General features: G+C 43.2%; 1 protein-coding gene and 1 long non-coding RNA gene across 4 annotated transcripts in view; one reads left to right on the top strand and one right to left on the bottom strand.

Moving 5' to 3' along the window:
* Nucleotides 1-18,536, bottom strand: part of nyap2a (neuronal tyrosine-phosphorylated phosphoinositide-3-kinase adaptor 2a) — a 60,987-nt gene that overhangs the window by 41,438 nt on the left and 1,013 nt on the right. For 2 of the 3 annotated variants that reach the window (XM_040043387.1, XM_040043385.1), the window contains exons 2-5: nucleotides 16,238-16,357; nucleotides 15,867-16,083; nucleotides 15,152-15,462; nucleotides 11,546-12,568 (exon numbers count right to left, since the gene is read on the bottom strand). In XM_040043387.1, the coding sequence (XP_039899321.1) occupies nucleotides 11,546-12,568; nucleotides 15,152-15,462; nucleotides 15,867-16,069 (1,537 nt within the window). In that variant the 5' untranslated portion in view covers nucleotides 16,070-16,083; nucleotides 16,238-16,357. Of the gene's footprint in view, nucleotides 1-11,545; nucleotides 12,569-15,151; nucleotides 15,463-15,866; nucleotides 16,084-16,237; nucleotides 17,430-18,536 lie in introns of those variants that run through there. The other variant, XM_040043386.1, reaches the window with a different exon arrangement.
* Nucleotides 9,134-10,643, top strand: LOC120740879. Its single transcript, XR_005697512.1, has 2 exons — nucleotides 9,134-9,186; nucleotides 9,275-10,643. It is a non-coding gene; the product is annotated as an uncharacterized LOC120740879 (long non-coding RNA).

Raw genomic sequence — 18,536 nt, 5'->3', positions numbered from 1 at the left:
GCCAGGCAGGAGAGTGATAGAAATGCCTTTGTGCGAGCCAGGAGACCACTTCGCTTCCCTCGTCTTCTCCAACGTTTTTTCCGGTGTAGCTTGGGAGGGAGGAACCAGGTGCGACGTAGGTAAGGTGGAATACCATCGAACAGTGGAGGCACACCGCTTGTTTGTCCGTCAAAGACAGAGGACAAAGGTGCTGACACTGCTGAGTCTCGAATAATAAAGAGAGTTTGCCGGTCATAAGTCCGGAGCGAGTTGATTTCCACAGTTAAGGCAAAGAACAGCAAACAAAAAACTAAAAAACAGGAGGAGGAGTGACGGCGAGCCGAACATACTGGCGCCATCTTGTCTCTAAATTTGTCTCTTCAAATTTAGGAGCAGGAAGGTGACAGCAACAGGTTGCATGAGCTTTTGGGCCGTGCTGACTTAACCTCTTAAATGCCACTTTCTGTGTCTGTGAATTTACCAGCAGTGTGTTATTCATGACCTTGTATTGTTTAGAGTGCAGAGGTCGCTGTGAGAAAGTGTGCATACAGATGCGCTGCGCTAACATCTACATCACTTTTTCCACAGCCGAGGGTTAATCGTGGGATCTAATCACATGATTTACAGCAGGACACACCACTGGCTGATGTTTTACTTTTTCTTACGACAGGGCGTGGAGTGAAACTACTCCAGGGGAGAATCCCTGGGAATTTTTAAGAGACAATGCACAACTTTATTGTGCGTGTCTAATTGTGCTAAGCTGACAGAGGGCAAAAGAGGGTTTTCCGGGGAAGCTTTCATTTTTAAATTGCAGGGACGGTGACATGAGGGATATGGAAGGATTGACTGAGGCGCAGATGCAGACCATGACCAGGAGAGAACGCTTCAACAGGACCAGTGAGAAGCAGAGTCCATCTGCAGGACAGCAGACAAACGACAGTGGGCTGCACCACTGGGCTTCCAAAGGATTGTCACGAGAAGATTTTGAACAGCAAAATCTTAAATAAAATGAAAGAGTTTCTACATGGACGTGGAGGAAGACTACTAAGGAGTGTATGACTTGCTCTGCTCCTAATCTACAGCCGCGTTGGAACAGAAATCGAGGGATGAAGAGAGCATGCCAAGCTCCAAAGGTGACAGCTCAGAGGGAGACCAGCATTGGAATTATGACTCTGTAGATGGCACAGACACCAGGAGCCATGACCGTGACTGAGAATGTCCACCTAATGCTGCTTCACTTTGCCATGCAAAGTACTTTGACACTCTGGAGAAGACCTTTCCTCTGTATCATTGTTGTTGCCATTTGCATGTGAGAGCTTAGATTGTGGGGAAGATTAAAGATGAACAAAGGGTGGTGGGAGAACAGTGAAGTGAGGATACACAGTGTGAAACTCCTTCAAGTGAACAATAATGTTGATGTGACATACACAATGTCAGGAAAGAAATTCTGGTATTAATGTGATTCTTGATTTAAGAATCAAAGGGAGGGATTGTATAGGAATTTATTTTACTTATGTATTAATCACATTATTTTATTGTATGATGCCTTGGTGCCACTGGATTTAAACATGTCTCACACTCATACAGTTAGACAAATGGTGGGGGTGTAGTAAGGATGTTGGGGGAAACAGGAACTCCACAGGAAGAGTCTTTTGTCTCTTCGAGGACTCTGGGAGGCAGCAAGGGAGTGTGAACCTCAAGGTGTGAAACAGCTGTGTACTGCCTTTTGTTCCTGGAGAAGGTGTTTAACTGAGAGCCATGCTAGGCTCAGAGAGACGCTGCTGACCTGCCCCGCAGTCATGCAGGATCTCCACAAGCTTGGTTTTCTGTTCTTTGTGTGTTTGGATTAAAGAATGTTAGCTACCGCTCACCGCTCGTCTGCAGGCCTTATTTAATGGAAAACTTCCAGGTTGGGCACCCTGTCATGCTTGCAATTAGTGCAAAATGCAGCGGCGCATTTTTTTAACTAGTAGAAGGACATTTGACCGCATCACTCTGGTTCTGTCTTCACTACATTGGCTTCCTATTGTTTTTAGGATCAGTTTTAAAGTCCTTTTATTGGTTTTTAAATCTTTAAACGGTCTGGCCCCTGTTTATTTATCCGATTTGTTGAAACCTCATACTTCTACTCGCTCGCTCCATTCAGCTGATCAATTGCTGTTGTCAGTCCCTAAGTCGCGGCTGAAACTCGGAGGAGATCGAGCTTTCTCAATTGCGGCTCCGATGCTTTGGAACAACCTTCCCTTTCATATTAGACAAGTGTCTTCAGTGCGGGTCTTTAAATCCAGATTGAAAACCTATTTTAATTTCCTGACTTTAAACTAGGTGGGAAACTGACATCCCTACTATTATTTTATACTATGTTTTGCTTTTCTTTGTTTTTGTGTTGTTCAGCACTTTGGTCTGCCTGCTGTGTTTTTAAAGTGCTATATAAACAATGATCAGTAGCGTTTTTTGATACGGGCGACACGGGCGGTTGCCCGGGGCGGCATCACGGGCATTGGCAAAAAAATAAATAAAAATAAAAAATTGCTCGTACTCATGCTGCCCCGACATCAGCCAGCGCATATTGGGAATGACATAGGCACCGATCGGTTTTCTATCGTCCATTTGCTGGGAGTAAGGGCGCCCTCTGTTTGCGAGGTGCGCCTGCTGCTTGCAGCACAGGGAGGAGAGGGCGGGGCGGCGGGGGATTCTCTGGCTGGCTGGAGCGGCGTCTAATAATCAACTTGCAAAATAAAAACAAAACAACAAACACGAAAACAGCAGACATCATGATACAGACTTATAATTTGCACCGATGTTTTTTCGAAATTCTGTACACGAGAAGTGAGCGAGAGCCCTCGGTGCGCCTGCGCGCTGCTGAAGTCAAAGTAAACTTTATTGTCATCTCCACTACATACAGTCCAGGATATAGAGAGACGAGACGACGAGGCTGCAGTTATAGCAGTGCAAGTAAACAAACAATAAATATAAGAAGAGTAAGAAAATAAATATACACTTTAGGACTCGGGGTAAAGGGATGAATAACACTTTAACATTTATAATTTATAGTTTGATGATTTAAAGTCTCACACACAACCCGTCGAAAGGGGAGGGAGACCTGCTGCTTCCAAATAGAGCACATTTCATTCATAATGATGTAAATCCAAGCCCATCATGTATTCATGATTTGAATCCTGGGTCGTGTGAAATCCCAGAAATAAACCTTAGACAAAGTGAGTCTGTGAACTAAGGTGTAGGTGTGTTAGGTTATGTTGTGGTGATCCTCGAGTCCTCAATTATTTGTGTTCATACTGGAGTGCAAAATTAAAACCAGTGGAAGATGGACAAGAAACGTTCAAAGCCATCAGGTGCTCAGTTTAGAAAAAAGAGAAAAGAAGAGGAGGAGAAACAAGCAACAGATGCAGGTAAGCAGATGTGTGATTGGATAATGGCAGCTCATCCTGAACCAATCAGAGTCAGAACACTTTATTAATACCTAAGGAAATGATGTGGGTTACAGTTGCTCCAAAAAGAAATGGTAAACATAGTAACTGTTGGAGCTATTTGTTCTTTATTTGTTCTTTATTTTTTTTTGAAAGTTAGTTAAAGTTTGTTGTTAGTTTACTTATATTTTGGGGTTTATTTGTCGGTTAATATTTTGTTTTAAATGATTTGTTTGTTTGTTGTTATTTTGTTAAATTAGTTAGTAAGAGCTGTAGGGCCATTTTGTTTCTATAAATAAAGAGACTGGTATAGGACCAGCATGCATTGGGGTGGGCCTATGGTTTTTTAATAGAGCAGGAGAAGCAGCAGGAAGGATCTTGTTATTGCTTGCCAAGATGGATAAATAAACCAAAACCAAAACTTTCAACTAAAAGGTTTGGACAATGGACTTCTTTTGCCTGCGTACGAAATATTACCTCAGTGCAGCAGTGGCTTGTGGACTTTAAGTTGTGGGACGTTTGATCTTTCAAAAGTAAAGGAATTGCCACTACAGTAACAGTAACAGACTAAACTCCAAACAATACATTATGTTACAGATTTTAATATTAATTAGTTATTGTCAATTGTTGATTTGTCCTGTTCTCATTGTATGACGAATTATGATGGCTGTTTGGTAGCCGTTTGGATACAATGCATACTCTCTCTCTCTTCATATGTGTGTGTGTTTCTCTGATGAAATTCAGTATGGTTGTGACAACAGTTTTATGTTAATGTATAATCCTTAATATGTTTTATGTGTGTGTGTGTGTGGGGGGGGGGCGCCAGAGGGAGTGTTCGCCCGGGGCGCCAAACAGGCTAGGACCGCCACTGACGATGATGATAATGATATGCTTGACAACCAGAGTAACAGATCATTAGCAAGGACAGGATTTTTTGACCTGTTCAACATTCAAGGTGATGCATTCCCTTGAAGACATGTGCTGGCATTAGAGAGAGTTCTGGAAGAAGAGCGAATGGCTATCAGGTTGAGTCACTGGTGGTATCAGCCTCACACTGCCAACACTGCTTGAATGCAATGACATTTCAGACAATCGTGAGGAAATCCCAACACCCGAGGCTGCTTTCCATGTTCATCTCAAAAGAATTGCTGCTGAAATCCCAGCTATAGATGAGGAAGCTCTCATTCTACTTCTGTTTGGCAGAGACATTCTTAGGGTCCACAAAGTCAGACAGCAGATTAATGGCTCTGACAACACACCCTTTGTACAAAAGTTGGATCTTGGTTTGGTCCTGGTGGGTGATGTTTGCTTAGGGAATGTCCATAAGCCTACAGTCTGCAGCTTCAAGACAAATGTCTTAGAGAATGGAAGACCTTCACTGTTCAGACAATGCACAAGCCATGTCCACCTCAAAGAAAGGGTTGATTTGAGTTTATTACATAGTCCCCTACAAGGCTGTTGGGGGGTGCAGAACGGTGGATTCCGTTGGAGTCACAGTTTTCAGGAGAACAAATGATGATGAGAAGCCTGCATTATCAGTGGAAGATGAACACTTTCTGCCAAACAATCGACAGCAAGCTTTGACTTGCTGGTTTTGTTTATTTTGGGTTGTTTGTGATTATCCCTAGTGTTTTGTGTCCTCTGTGCTCTCCTCTTCCACATTTCAAGTTCCTATGTTCTGTCTCCCCAGTCTGTGTTGTGTGTTTAGAGTTTTGTCGGTGTGTTTCCTGTTGTATTTTGCAGCTCCGTTTCTCTTGTCAGTGTTTCTAGTTTCGCTTCCCCTTGTCTCATTATGTCCAATTAATCCCAGCCGTGTCTCCCTTCTGTCTCCCATTCCCTGATTTCCCTGTGTGTATTTAAGCCCTGTGTTTTCTCGTGTGCGTTGCTGGTTCACCTGTGTTCTTTCCCTGCCTCATTCTGTTATCTCCCTGCATCCCTGTTTCAGGTCGGTGTTTTCTTAGTTTTTCCCAGTATAGGTTCCTTAGCTTCTGTTTCTTGCCTGCTACGTTTTTGTTTGTTTTACTTAGAACTGCATCTTGTTAGCACTGCTTGGGCAGAGTCAGCTTCAGCCACCTTCGTGTCTGTCACAGGACCTCGTGCCTGCTGCTTTTGTGCCTGTCTCTGCTGGAGGGTCTGAGGGGCCCGTCCAGCTTTCTGCCTCCACTGGGGGGTCCGAAGGGCCCATCCAGCCTTCGTCAGCCTCCGCTGGAGGGTCCGAGGGGCCCGTCCAGCATGCAGCGCCACCACCTACGGCTTGCACGCCGTCACCTGCAGTGCTGTCACCTGCAGCGCCACCACCTGCGGCCCTCACGCTGTTGCCTGCAGCGCCACCACCTGCGGCTCCCACGCTACCTCCCACGCTGTCGCCTGCAGCGCCACCACCTGCGGCTCCCACGCTGTCACTGCTTTTCGCACGGTCGGCCTCCTGAATTTAACTGTTTGGGATTCCTGCGCTGTTGGCCTCTGGGTCAGCCCCCTGAACTGTTTGTTGGCTCGGTTTTCTTGTGTTCCTGTGTTTTTGATTTTGTGGTCTGTTTTGGTTTGTTTCTGGACTTCTCCCAGTATAGGTTCCTTAGCTTCTGTTTCTTGCCTGCTATGTTTTTGTTTGTTTTACTTACCGGTTTAATAAAGTTCACCTGTATCTGACACTTCCTGCATCTTGGGTCCTACTTTCAACCTCCACTTGTCTGCCACTGCAGACATGACAGGCGATATGTGCGCACAGAACATAATCCAGCAGATCATGCGTCAAGATCAATCCAAGCCTGCATTTTTTTTTCCTTTTTTTTTTTTTTTTTTTTTTTTGCTCATTCTGTTGGTTTTTGTTTTTTGCCCTTCTCCCCCGTCCCTCTTCTCAGCTGTTTCTCTTTCCCTCTTTCTTTCTCCCCTTCTTTCCCCCAGTCAAGTCTGTCCCGTATTCAGTAAGTGAAAATAAAATAAACAATAAAAGGTGAATCAAATGGACCATTACGGCAAGGCTGGGATGGTCAATTTGGTAAAGTAAATCCGTTGGGCATCTTTCTTTGCCTTTAGACAACAATTCTGATGGCAAAAGAGCCAAACGGGACAGGTGCAAAAAAAAAAAAAAAAAAAATCAATCCAAGCCTCTCGGCTTACTAATACGAACCAGCTGTCTGGACCAGAAATCTTGTATGAACAATACAAAAGCAAGACATCTTCAGTGTTGTTGAACCAGACTCGGATAAAGAGATCCAGCCACGAGTCACTTGCTGTGCCAGTAAGAAAGAGGAAAAGAAACTCGCTCCAGAAAGGTTTGAGAAATTTTTTTCATGGAACTCTTTGCAATGAGCAGTTGCCACACTTATTCATATTGCTCAGTCCATGACCCAAATTGCTAAGGAATGCAAAGGATGGCATCAGTGTTCAAAGCCACAGTTGTCCAAGACAAGGAGTGTTATTATTCGCTCTGTGCAGACAGCTAGTTTCTCTGAGGGTGCGATTCGAGCAGCTGGAATATGACTGATAGGTGGCAAAAGTTGCATAGGCAGTGTTATTCATGGATGTGTCATTTGTCGGAAGCTGCGAGGCAGAACTGAGAGCTAGAAGATGTCGCAATTGCCAGAGGAACAACTTAGTAGTTCTTACGCCTTTACTTACTCAGGCCTGGATGTCTTTGGGCCTTGGAATGTAGTTGGAAGGCGCACAAAAGGAGGACTAGCCTACAATAAGCGCTGGGCAGTGCTATTTACTTGTCTAAGTACTCGTGCTGTTCACATAGAAGTGATTGAGTCCATGGATGTTTTCATTAACTGTCTATTCTTCTTCTTTGCTATCTGGAGCCCATGAATACAACTGCACTCTGGTGGCGCATGGGAATGCACAATTGGAGTCGCAAGGAGGATCCTGGACTCTATGCTAATGCGCACAGATTGTTCCCATCTCACACACGAAGTACTGCGCACTTTAATGGCAGAAGTAACAACTATTATTAACTCCAGGCCTGTAGTTCCTGTCTCTTCAGATGCAGACTCACTTGAAATACTAGCCCGGCTATGCTCCTTACACAAACGACAAGCGCACCACCTCCACCGGGGAAGTTTACAGAGAAGGATCTCTACAAGCAGCAATGGCAGCAAGTTCAGCACCTAGCAGACCACTTCTGAGACACTGGAAAAAAGAGTATCTACACACACTCCAAGCTCGTCAGAAATGATTGAAGTCATGTCCTAACATTGAGAAAGGTGACGTTGTGCTGCGTTAGCATGGTTAGCTCGTTAACGCGTTAGTGCCATCCAGCCCCATGCACGGGGCGCTAATGCGCTAACTCGCTAACAGAGTGTTGCCGCGTTAATGCGGTTATGGAGTTAGCGTCATTTTAATGAGATTAATGCTGACATCACTAGTATTTTCATATTATGAAACTATTAATTTTGTGTTATTCAAATGTTGCATGAAAATGCATAGTAAACCACTGTGTTGGACTACTGCGCAGTAGTTGTTGTCAACAAACGTCAACAAGCCACAATAAACAGATCCAAAGTGAATCCTGGCCAGATGAGCTGATACAAGAACTGATTTGCTCCAGATCTATGATCCTGATCTGGTTCTGATCCACTGCTATGCTATTCTGATTTGGATCCAGTTTGTAGATCCATTACAGAGCCTACGGTACATCTGGGCCAGATCCGGTCCAGAGTAAATTCGCCATCTAGGAGTATACAGTATACTGTGAGTGTGGGAAATGAAAATCAGTCAAGATTGTGAAGGTTTGCTGTGTGGCAGGCAGGATGAAGGACCAAATGCAGGACTCACGAGAAACCAAGGAGTGAAATAAAGGAGGCAGCTTTTATTGCGCTGTAAAAACTCGACCACCAAATACAAGGAACACAGCATAATAATTTGACGCTAGAAAATTACGAACTCAGGAAACTAGAAACAAAGAAGCTAGAAACTACGAACTGACAAGAAGCAACAATGGGAATGAGCATCACAGAGGGTGCACACAGCACTGAGGGAGTATTTAATGACGTGACAATGGACAGAGGAAAACACAGGGCTTAAACACACCAGGCAGTAACGAGGGAATGGGAAACAGGAGGGAAACACAGCTGGGACTCTGGTCGTGTCCAAATTCATGGGCTGCATCCTCCTGAGGCCGCATTTGTAGGCCAATTTCATCACAGCGACGCGCTGAAGGCTGTCCAAATTCGTAGACTCTTCCGAATGCAGCCGACAAATGTGTCCTCCTTTTCCCCGAATTTGAAGGATGGGTCAGATGTGTCCTTCGTGGCCCACCATATCCCAGAATTCATAGCGCGGCCCAGCCAAACTCCAGTTTCCAACAATGGCGGCCGCTACTAAGTTTTAAAATTACTGTTATTAATCTTTCTCGGTCACAAAATAAACTTTTAACATATTTTCAGGCGAAAAATGTAGCTGTGTAAACTTCAAATATCTGCTCGGTTTATCAAGATATCACTTATTTGCAAAAGTGCTTCGAGGTTTTTGGAGACGTCTGTTACCCACCAGCTCGATAGCTAGCCGAGAGCTTGAGGGTCACTGAAGCCGCCGAGAACGGCACAACTCCCGGCACATCATTTTCAGATCACCACGGACTTTCACTACTCAGATTAAACGTAATATATAAGTCACTTAGACAACCTAAATTTTTATTGTTTGGCTTTTTTCAGTGTTTTATTTGTTCGTGAGTAAATCGGTTTGGCTGAGATTAAAGTAAGATAAAATAAAACTGTATTAATCCTTCGGGTGGTTTTCACACAGCTGAATAAACATCAAACAGAAAACTGATTAAACAGAAGTGTGAGACAGTCGAGAGTTTACTCCAGTGTCCTGTTATATTTTAGATAGCAAGGAGCAGACGGCTGAGTTTATTAAACTGCACCGAGACAGCGGTGACGCTAATCAGAAAGATAGACCGTCCAATTCCACAGCCGTTTACTTCCGGCCTACCCGACCTTCTGAGGACCCGGTCCACGTAGACCGCGAAGGCCGGGTCCTCAGGAGGATGCAGCCCATGAATTTGGACACGACCTCTAACATAACAAAACGGGGAGAAAGCAAAACTGAAACACAGGACACAAGAATTTCAAAGTAAAACAGGAAATATAAGACATGGAGACACCAACTAAACAAGGAGACACGGCAGACAGAGAAGACAGGGAGAACATGGAGCACAGAGACAAGAGTAACTAGATGTGGAACACGTGGAAGGCAAAGTAACAGAAAACTAAGGACTATAAACTAAGACTATACCATAAACAGAAAACAATAATGAGAATCAAAACCATTAAATCCAACAAATCCAAGAATATAACTTCCACTAGAGGGCAGTGCAACTACCTCCCCAAATAAATTGGTTGCCAACTGCCAGTAAAACAGAAGAGGACGAAGAAGAAATTACATAATACTCATGCTGTGAGTAAAACAATGAAGCGCCTAATAGCAAAGATAAATATTTAAAAAAATAAAGAAAAAGTAATCTATCTGACCTGGGTCCTGGAGAAAACCCCAACCCAGATGAAGGCCCTAGCATGAGCTGTGGTCAGAAGAAAGCAAAGAAGGTAAACTGGGGACAAACCAAACCAGTTCCACAATGCCTGGTGTGTGGGGGAAATTATCAATATGTCTTTTGTGACATTTTGTTTGCTGGTGTGCTGTGTGATTTTTCTAATGTGAAATATGTGATGCCCTAGCTGCACCATGGAGATATAGCAGTACAGAAGACTGAGATGTACTTCTTAAAGGGAAGCTGTTAAAAAATAAAACTCTATGCTATCAGTACACCCAGATAAAACTAACTAAATGCCTAATGCATTGGTAGGTTGTCTACCAGCACATTAGACGATTTAGGTGCTATAAATATGTAAAAAAATTAAGATACTGTTAGCAGAAAATAACTATAGTCACTGTCTGTTGTTCATATATTCTGTTAATTTAATGCCATCATACCCAATACAATAGAATTAGACAATTAAAGTTTTAGCAGTGTTTTTCCAGTGCAGTTGAAGGTAAAATTGGCTAAATACATTCACTATTTCCATTCAGCAGATCTGGGTAACAGTAGCTGTACTCACATATTTTACTGTGAAAATGTATACACATTGGTTAAACCACATACACAACTGTATATGGTGTTTAAATATTGTAAATCAATGATATAGACATATCTATCTATAGTTAATCTGAGAAACTGGAAAAAAAAAACATCTTGTGGACTTAACCTGAAGGTTCAATTTTGATTTTAATTGAGCTGAAGTAAACTGACTGTTGTCACCATGGCAACACAGTCTCCCTGGAGAGTCTCTCTGGAGACCGAATGCAGTAATGACAACTTTTTGAGTATTCTCTCATATTTGACTACAAATGAGTGATTTTTTTTATTCTTAGTCAATTTATCAGATTCAACTGTCCTTATATTTATTTATTATACTTATTATATTTCTGAGCAGCTGACCCAAAGACCATTAGAGACTGAGGAGGCATTCAGGAAAGCTGGTGGGTGTTAGTGTAAATAAAGACTCACAAGCTAAACACTGTTTTTCTATCGTCTTTTACAGTTTTAGAGTGGGAGATAAATTGGACACTTCAACGTGCTGAACTTAATTTGTATAATGAACATGGTTTGACTGGGTTTTGCTTTGTATTTGAGATAACAAACCGCAGTGTGTAATCAGTGTTACACAACAGCTTGCAAAACTGTTTAATATACTTTTCTTTCAGACGTGTGGATGAGCACCATTGGGTAATAGCAACCAGTCATCAACCTCTGGGACTAAAATTAAGCTAAGGCTCAAATCCCTAAACTTACAGTTCCTCATACATCCAGCAGGGGCTCCAGCAGTGAGTCAGTCCCCATAGATTTCCATGTTAAAATTTCACAGCAGAAACAAACATGTTTACAGCCAGACACACAAGCTGGTTTGGTCTCTGTGGATAATATCCCCCTACAACTGCATGGTGGAGGGTTATTTGTCTCACCTGCTGAAATTGTATTAAGGTTTGCATTGTTAAAGGATTGGGCCATTATTGTGAATGTGACCTCAGGTTTACTTGCTCTGACTTGTAGTCCCCCAGCACCCCCAAAAACCAAACCTTGTCCTTGATGTGCATCAGGTATTATAATATGGTGTTGATGCAATACTCTGCAACTCTCTTACCTTCACCCTCCCTGCTCTTCCTCCCTCCTGACCCCCTCTTCATCACCTGTCTACCTGATGCAAACAGGTTGTTGAGTTCGTCTAGTGGACTTGTTGGAGTCTGTGACCTCACGGACATGTTCTGCATGGACCCATGTGTGGAGGAGGAGTTACTGAGTTTAGCCCCTCCTTCACCTGCCCTGTGTGAAGATGATGAAGATGAAGATGAAGAGCGAGGCATACTTCCTCCTGCCATCAGGGTGTCATACGGTGGTGGCCTCTTCAGGCTCAGAGGTGTTAGCGAGCGTCCCATGCTGACAGGAGATGGGCATGCTGATTGGCTGCGGGGGTAACCGTGACCACCGTGTGTGGTGCTGGATGACTTGTAAAGGCTGGAGGGGAGAGGTGGAGCTGAGGAGCGACCAGAAGATGTGATGGTATGAGTGGAGGGCATGTCCCGGTCTCGTTCTTTGCGGTAGTGAGTGGAGCTCTGCGGCTGTTCAACACTGCCTGACTTGCTGTAGGAGACGTTTTCTAACATGGGGAGGCGTGTGACGTCCAAAGGGGTGAGGGGGGACTCATCTGAGTTTGGGGAGCACTGAGCGGGGGCAGGTGGGAAGATGAGCAGTGGTGGGCGGTGAGTCAGGAGATTTGGGAAAGGTGGAGGAATGTCACAGAGTGAGCCGCGGGATGACCAAGCTTCAGGGTCAATGATGGCAGCATTTGTGTCCTGCAGAAAGTCTTCCAGCATTGGGTACTTCATCTCCTCGTACACCGATTCATTCTGGTCGTCCTCCTCTGCTTCCTGACCTTTCAGCCCTCGCAGGATGTTTCCCACCATCTCAATGTAAACTGGCTCCTCTTCGTCCGTGTCCCTGGATGCTGGACTCTGACTTTGGGATGAAGATTTGTCCCACTTCTTGTTGCCATGGTTACGGATGTAGCACTCATCAAAGGAGGTGCTGAGCTGAGTGTTGGGATTCCTTTTGGGTTTAGGTGGAGGCATCTTCTTGGAGGCATCTTCAGAGTGCAGGAAACATTGAGCTGCAGACAGAGAGCGAACAACTGTCACAACACTTCTTCCATACCTTCTGAAAGCTACAAATTACTTAGAGAACTATTTAAACTTCAAATTCAAGGGCAGTCATTTTTTCAGTCATCTTACTGACAGAAGAACTAGAATTACTTCAGACGGATACAATAAAAATATCTTCTGCTTTTCAATATAGTCTTAGGGATGGGAATTGATAAGAATTTAGCGAATCGGATTCTATTATCAATATTACTTCTTGGTTTTCATTGACTCCATTATGAAAGTCACCACCATCTCTAAGCAGCATATCAAAGACATTACATTCATGCACATGAATGACATGCTGTGGATGTTGGAGGTATTTCTGCTCTTTGTTGCGATCCGTGTCGGGGTCATTACTGAAAAAAGTAATTCTTAAAATGAATGCAGTACATAACTTAATTACTCCCAGGAGTAAGTAATTCTTTACAATACTGGTTACATTACTACTACTACTAATAATAATACATTTTATGTAAAAGCTGTCATGACTGTGTGCAGGCAGGAAGAGAGGACCCAAAATACAGGACTCACGGAGGCAAACGTAACTCAAAATATTCAGCTTTATTGCTGGAAAGCAACTGAACAAAAAACTAACTAAAATGAGAATAAAGAACAAACTAAACAGGCAGGCAGGCTGGCAAACAGAACACACAGTGAAAGTGAGGGTACGACGCAACAGCGAGCAGGGGAAGAGGCAGACACTAAATACAAGAGGTAAACAGAGCTAAGAAGAAAGAGGTGGGAGAGACGGCTGACGCTGAATAAACTGACGAGACACAGAACTTAACAGACACAGACTCATGAGCACATATAATAACATCATGGACATCAAGTAAAACAGAAAAGTGGGACTAAGGCAGGCACAGAACAGAAACCTAACAAAACCTGGCAAATCTTAATGGAAAACACAATCAGAATAAACAAGATCATAATAAAGAAACACAAAACACTGAGTCACCAGACTCAGGACCATGACAAAAGCGCCTTTCAAAACACCCAAGGACACTGTACAGAACAAATAAGACAAGCATAAAAACAGGAAATGAACACAATAATAACACAAAGTTTAAGAGCATGGAGAAGTTATATAGAGTAGGCTATCTTGAATAGGTGGGTTTTGAGGGTGGACTTAAAAAGGGGGAAAGAAGTGATGTTTCTTAGGTCAGGGGGCAAGGAATTTTACTATTACTAATACTATTGCATTTCTCAGTAAAATGATCATGATCATGTCTTGATGCATGCTCAATCATCTAGGTAAGTAAATCTCCAAAAGTTGATTCTGTTCATCTGGATGTAGCGTTTTGTTTTAAATCCCAAAACACGCTGTGCCAAAAATTGGTCCACCCCAAGGATCAGGTCCCCCGACACAAACAGAGTAACATAGTGTACGTTGTTAAGTGCCAGGAGGATTGGCAGGATCGGGGAAACCAAACAACCTCTGGCTAAGAGAATGGCACAACACAGAAGAGCTACCTTGTCAGGCCAGGACTCTGATTTTTGGAGTCTCGTGATCACCATTTAGCAATATTAACCTATAGCTACAGCTACACACCAACAGAGATCTCTAACCTAAAGAGGACACACATATGATCGTTCTCTTAGTATTTAGGTAAGAACACAAAGCTGACAGCACAAAACAAAGATAAAAACCCTTATTGTCTATTATTACTATTATTGTCTTTACCTTACAATATAAAGCACATTGAGGCAACTGTTGTTGGGATTTGGCGCAATATAACTATATTAAAAAACAAAACAAATAACAGGTAAAAACGAAGGCTGCAGCCTGACTGCTCATCCGTTTGTTACCTGATGAAGTTCAGTGGCAGCTGGCTTCACCGCAGCCCCAAAATAACGGCTCACTTGGCTGCAGAGTCGTTCTGAGATCTGCATTCACTCAGCGTCACTCTGGCTCCTTGGTGAACTTTACCATGGAGCCACAGTGACAGACAACATTAGCATCTTGTCTGTGCAGGTGTTTGCAAAGAGCTGAGATTGTGTTAGCAACACAGTGTAGCTGTTTTTGTCCTGGATGCAGTTTGCACTTTACCATCACATTCATGTCCTTTAATGCAATAAAAATAAAAGTTCTGTTCATATGCATGCTGTAAACTTCCCTACTATTTTCCTCCTCCTACAACTGAAATCACCTGATTGTAGCGCAAGTGCAAGAATTGATCGGTGGGATCAAGAGACAAGCAGCTGAACAATTCCAAAGAATTCAACTACTAGGAACCGGTTCTTCTAGAGAACTGGTTCTCGATTCTGATCCCTACAGTGTCTTCATTTAAAGGTCTAAGAAAAGGCTTCACACACTTCTTTAATAATAAAGTCAGGTGAAGTGAAACACATTGAACCTCTCCTTACGAATAATGTCCATCTGAGGCCACGGCAGCATCCTCAACAACGCCACATGGACCAATAGGAGGTCATGAACAATGTTTATAATAAGACCTTGCTGTGGCCATCACCTGAACATCAGTCCTGAACATGCAGATCTAATTTGGTGCCCAGATCTCCACCATGTGAGACATGTGGTTTTAATGACTCACCTTCAGCCTGTTCTAGCTTTTCTTTGGTATCTTGGTGGTCTCTTCTTGTAACTCCACCCCCATCCACAGTTTCGGAGCTGCTGCTCAATTTGGTGTTGGGATCTCTCTTAGGTTTGGGTGGGGGTTGTTTGCGGCTGCTGCTGGAGTCATCTTCTCCTCCGCCCACTGAGTGGAGGGACTGCGATCTGACGGTGAAGCCCTGGTTGGCTGGGGGCAATCGGTCCTGTGGAGCTGGCATCGTCATGAAACCCATCCTGAAGTGTTTCCCAGAGTACGCCCCATCCGAGGCCGCGGCAACATCCTCACCAATCCTGGTTGCACCAAAGGGAGATCATGTTAGTGTGACTGTCCGATAACACAACAGCTTGTAAAACAAATACAAGCCACTCATAATGTTTCTGAAGTGGTGATGTGTTAAACTCTTATTTACATTTAAAACACTAAAAAAATGTCCTAAATATCTATCTATCTCTCTCAGACCTAATTAAATTTCTTTATAAAACTTAAAGAAGTCCAGTTGGTTTCAAGCTCCTTAGATTACCATCACCTGGATGACTGAGAACCTACACAGACATCCAGTTTACCAGAAGTATACCATATCTAAGCCCATATGAGGTCTGTGTGCTTAAGAAAAGATCTGGAGACTTTTCTATTGCGGTTTAGATGAGTTTACAGGAAACAACATGGTCTCGTTTTAAGGTTTGATGCTTTCTACCTCTTGATGCTTTCTTCCTGCCGTCTTTTTTTCTGGTGTTTTTCATGCAGGTAGGTCCAATTGGTCTGGTTGCGAATGCGGTCGCTCTCTCTAGCAATGTCGGAGGCGTTTTGGATCACCAGACCATCGTATATTCGAAGTCCACTGTCCTCCACGTATTGGAAAAACCTCCTGAATGAAGATCCCTCCTCCTGTGATGTCATGACTCCCTAATGACCTGAGAGGAAGAGCAGAGAAAATCAGTTCACAGTGTTTGTTCCTGTTGGCAGTGCAGATCATGTTTGAATGGTGCAGGGCCACCCGTTAGATCAAAGGTCAGTCATCATTCTGAGTGTAAGCCAAAGATTCTTAGTATAACTCATGAATTCCACCTTAAGACTGGTTAGAAGCTGGAAAGCAGCAACGCTGGCTCGTGTAACATCTGCTCACATCTTGTTCAGTTCAACCAGGAAGCCTCAGAGCAGAAGCAAGACAGTTCAGGTGATGTTAGCCTGCCCACAAAAAAACAACACATTTCTGGATTATTGTGACTGATTTCTGTTTTAGTCATCTCTCTTCTGCACAGCTAGGTCTTTGGATTCCCACCTGTGAACGTCCTGACACCGGGGAATGCTGATGATGTAGTCCTCTGTGAGGTGTTGTGCACAAACAATAAAATAAACAGCTGTTTATTCGTAACGAAGAATTGTTTTTTGCTATTTTATTAATGTATACATTTTTCCTTGAACTTATTGCTTGTTGATCTCTGCCTTGACATGGAACAGTATTTGCGATTAGTGATTATATTAGTGATGTTGACCATGTGGGTAGGTTGTGTGGGTATGCTGCAACACACTGGGATTAATAAAGCTATCTGGATCTGAACAGCAGCAGCATCATTAGCAGTGACTTTTAGCTCTAATCGTTCAGATCAGACATCTTCGGGTTTTTTTTTTCAAATACAGAGTGAGAGTTCACTGTCGACAAACACGTGTTCTTGTTTCTGCTTAATCAAGTATTCCAGGATACATTTCATTTCAACCAGCCAAGGTTTTATATCATCTTTGAAATGTAATTATTTTGTTCTTCTACTTAAAACCTGTCTGTTTTTAGCAAGTTTGATTTGATATTCACTTTTATTCTTGTGTAATTAGTGCCATTGACCTGTTAGCATATTCAGTACTTTGTTAATGGTCTTATATTTGTCATGATCCTGGGTCATTTTGACCCAGCGTTTTGTGTTTCCTTTTGGCATCACCTTGTGTTTTGTGTTAATTCTGATTTTGTATTAGTTCTTAGGTTTGGTTCTTGTGTTTAGTGCTTCAGTGTTTATCAGCCCTACCTGTGTCTTCCCTCTGTGCTCTGTTTGTGTCACTGATTTTGTGTTGTAAAACAGTCTGTGCATTTCCTGTTTTACTTTGAAGGTTTGTGTCTCGTTGTGTCTAATTAGGTTCAGCTGTGCCCCCCTCGTGTGTGTCATTCCCTCATTACCTTGTGTGTATTTATGGTGTGTCTCTGCCTGTGTTCCTCACTGCGTCGTCTGCATTACTCTGTGTAACTCAGTGTTAATCAGCGTTTCCCTGCCCTGCTTTCTCCGTGTCATTTCCGTGTGTCTTCCGGTGTCCTTAGGTCCCCAGCCGTGACAATATTATTCATGTTTTAACCTGCTGTTTTATTGTGAAACACTTTGGTATACCATTGGTTTTTAAATGAGCTATATAAATAAATTTGTATTGTATTGTATGGATTTATTAAAGTAATCATCTGAATATGAGCAACGTGGCTCACTTTTATTCATCTTTATCATGAAGGCTTCATGTTTGTTTCTCTGACTTTTAAATAAAGTACTGCTTTGAATTCATCTCGCCATATTGATCCCCTCCCCCACCTCTCTGTTTCTCAGCATCCATCTAAAAATGGAACAGGGAGTCAGCTGGCAGTAACCTAGCAACAGCAGCATCTCTCACAGGAGAATGATGTAATGCATCCTGTAAGCGGGTGAGAGAGGAGACACGAGGAGAGGATGAGGGGAAAGATTCAGATTTGCTACTCAGGGTCTCCCCTTTAGGATCTGTCAAGGTGGAGCTGCTTCACACTCTGAGTTGTAGCAGCCTCCTGAGAGGTTTACTGACTACTCAGTCCTTTACACCACCACCCACATTAACACATACAGCTTCATTACAGATTCTGACCCACCACACACTCCTTCTGGCTCACAGGTTAACGTAACCAGCATGTGTTTGTTGGAGGAAACAGGAATACCATACTCCTCACAGCAGGAAGCTCAAAACAGGAACTTACCTGCTGTCAGATGGTAGTGAAGTCATGTTACCTACAGTACAACAGGCACTGTTCAGCACTGAGTGTTTTTAGTTGATAACGGTGCTGCTCCACCTATTTATTTCTGTAGGAACACCACCCTGAAGGTTGAGTTTATTCCAGTTTTTTATTTTATAGCCTCTATCCACTAATTCTGTCTAAAGCACCCATCCATCCATCCATCTGTCCATCCATTAACATATATGTATCCATCTTTCCACGCATTATCCTTAACTCCTTAGCCTACTTTGGAACATGTGGGGTGGTGCCTATTCCAGTATAGGTGGGATACACCTGGACAGGTCAGTAGTCCATCACAGGTGAAGCACAGTGATGTATCCACAGCAAGAATAACTGCTTAATGAACAACTC

Source organism: Simochromis diagramma, unplaced genomic scaffold (genome assembly GCF_900408965.1).
Source record: "Simochromis diagramma unplaced genomic scaffold, fSimDia1.1 OVJJ01000377.1, whole genome shotgun sequence".
Lineage (NCBI taxonomy): Eukaryota > Metazoa > Chordata > Actinopteri > Cichliformes > Cichlidae > Simochromis > Simochromis diagramma.
The sequence above is the reverse complement of the archived record's forward strand: the minus strand, read 5'-3'. Positions and strand labels throughout refer to the sequence as shown.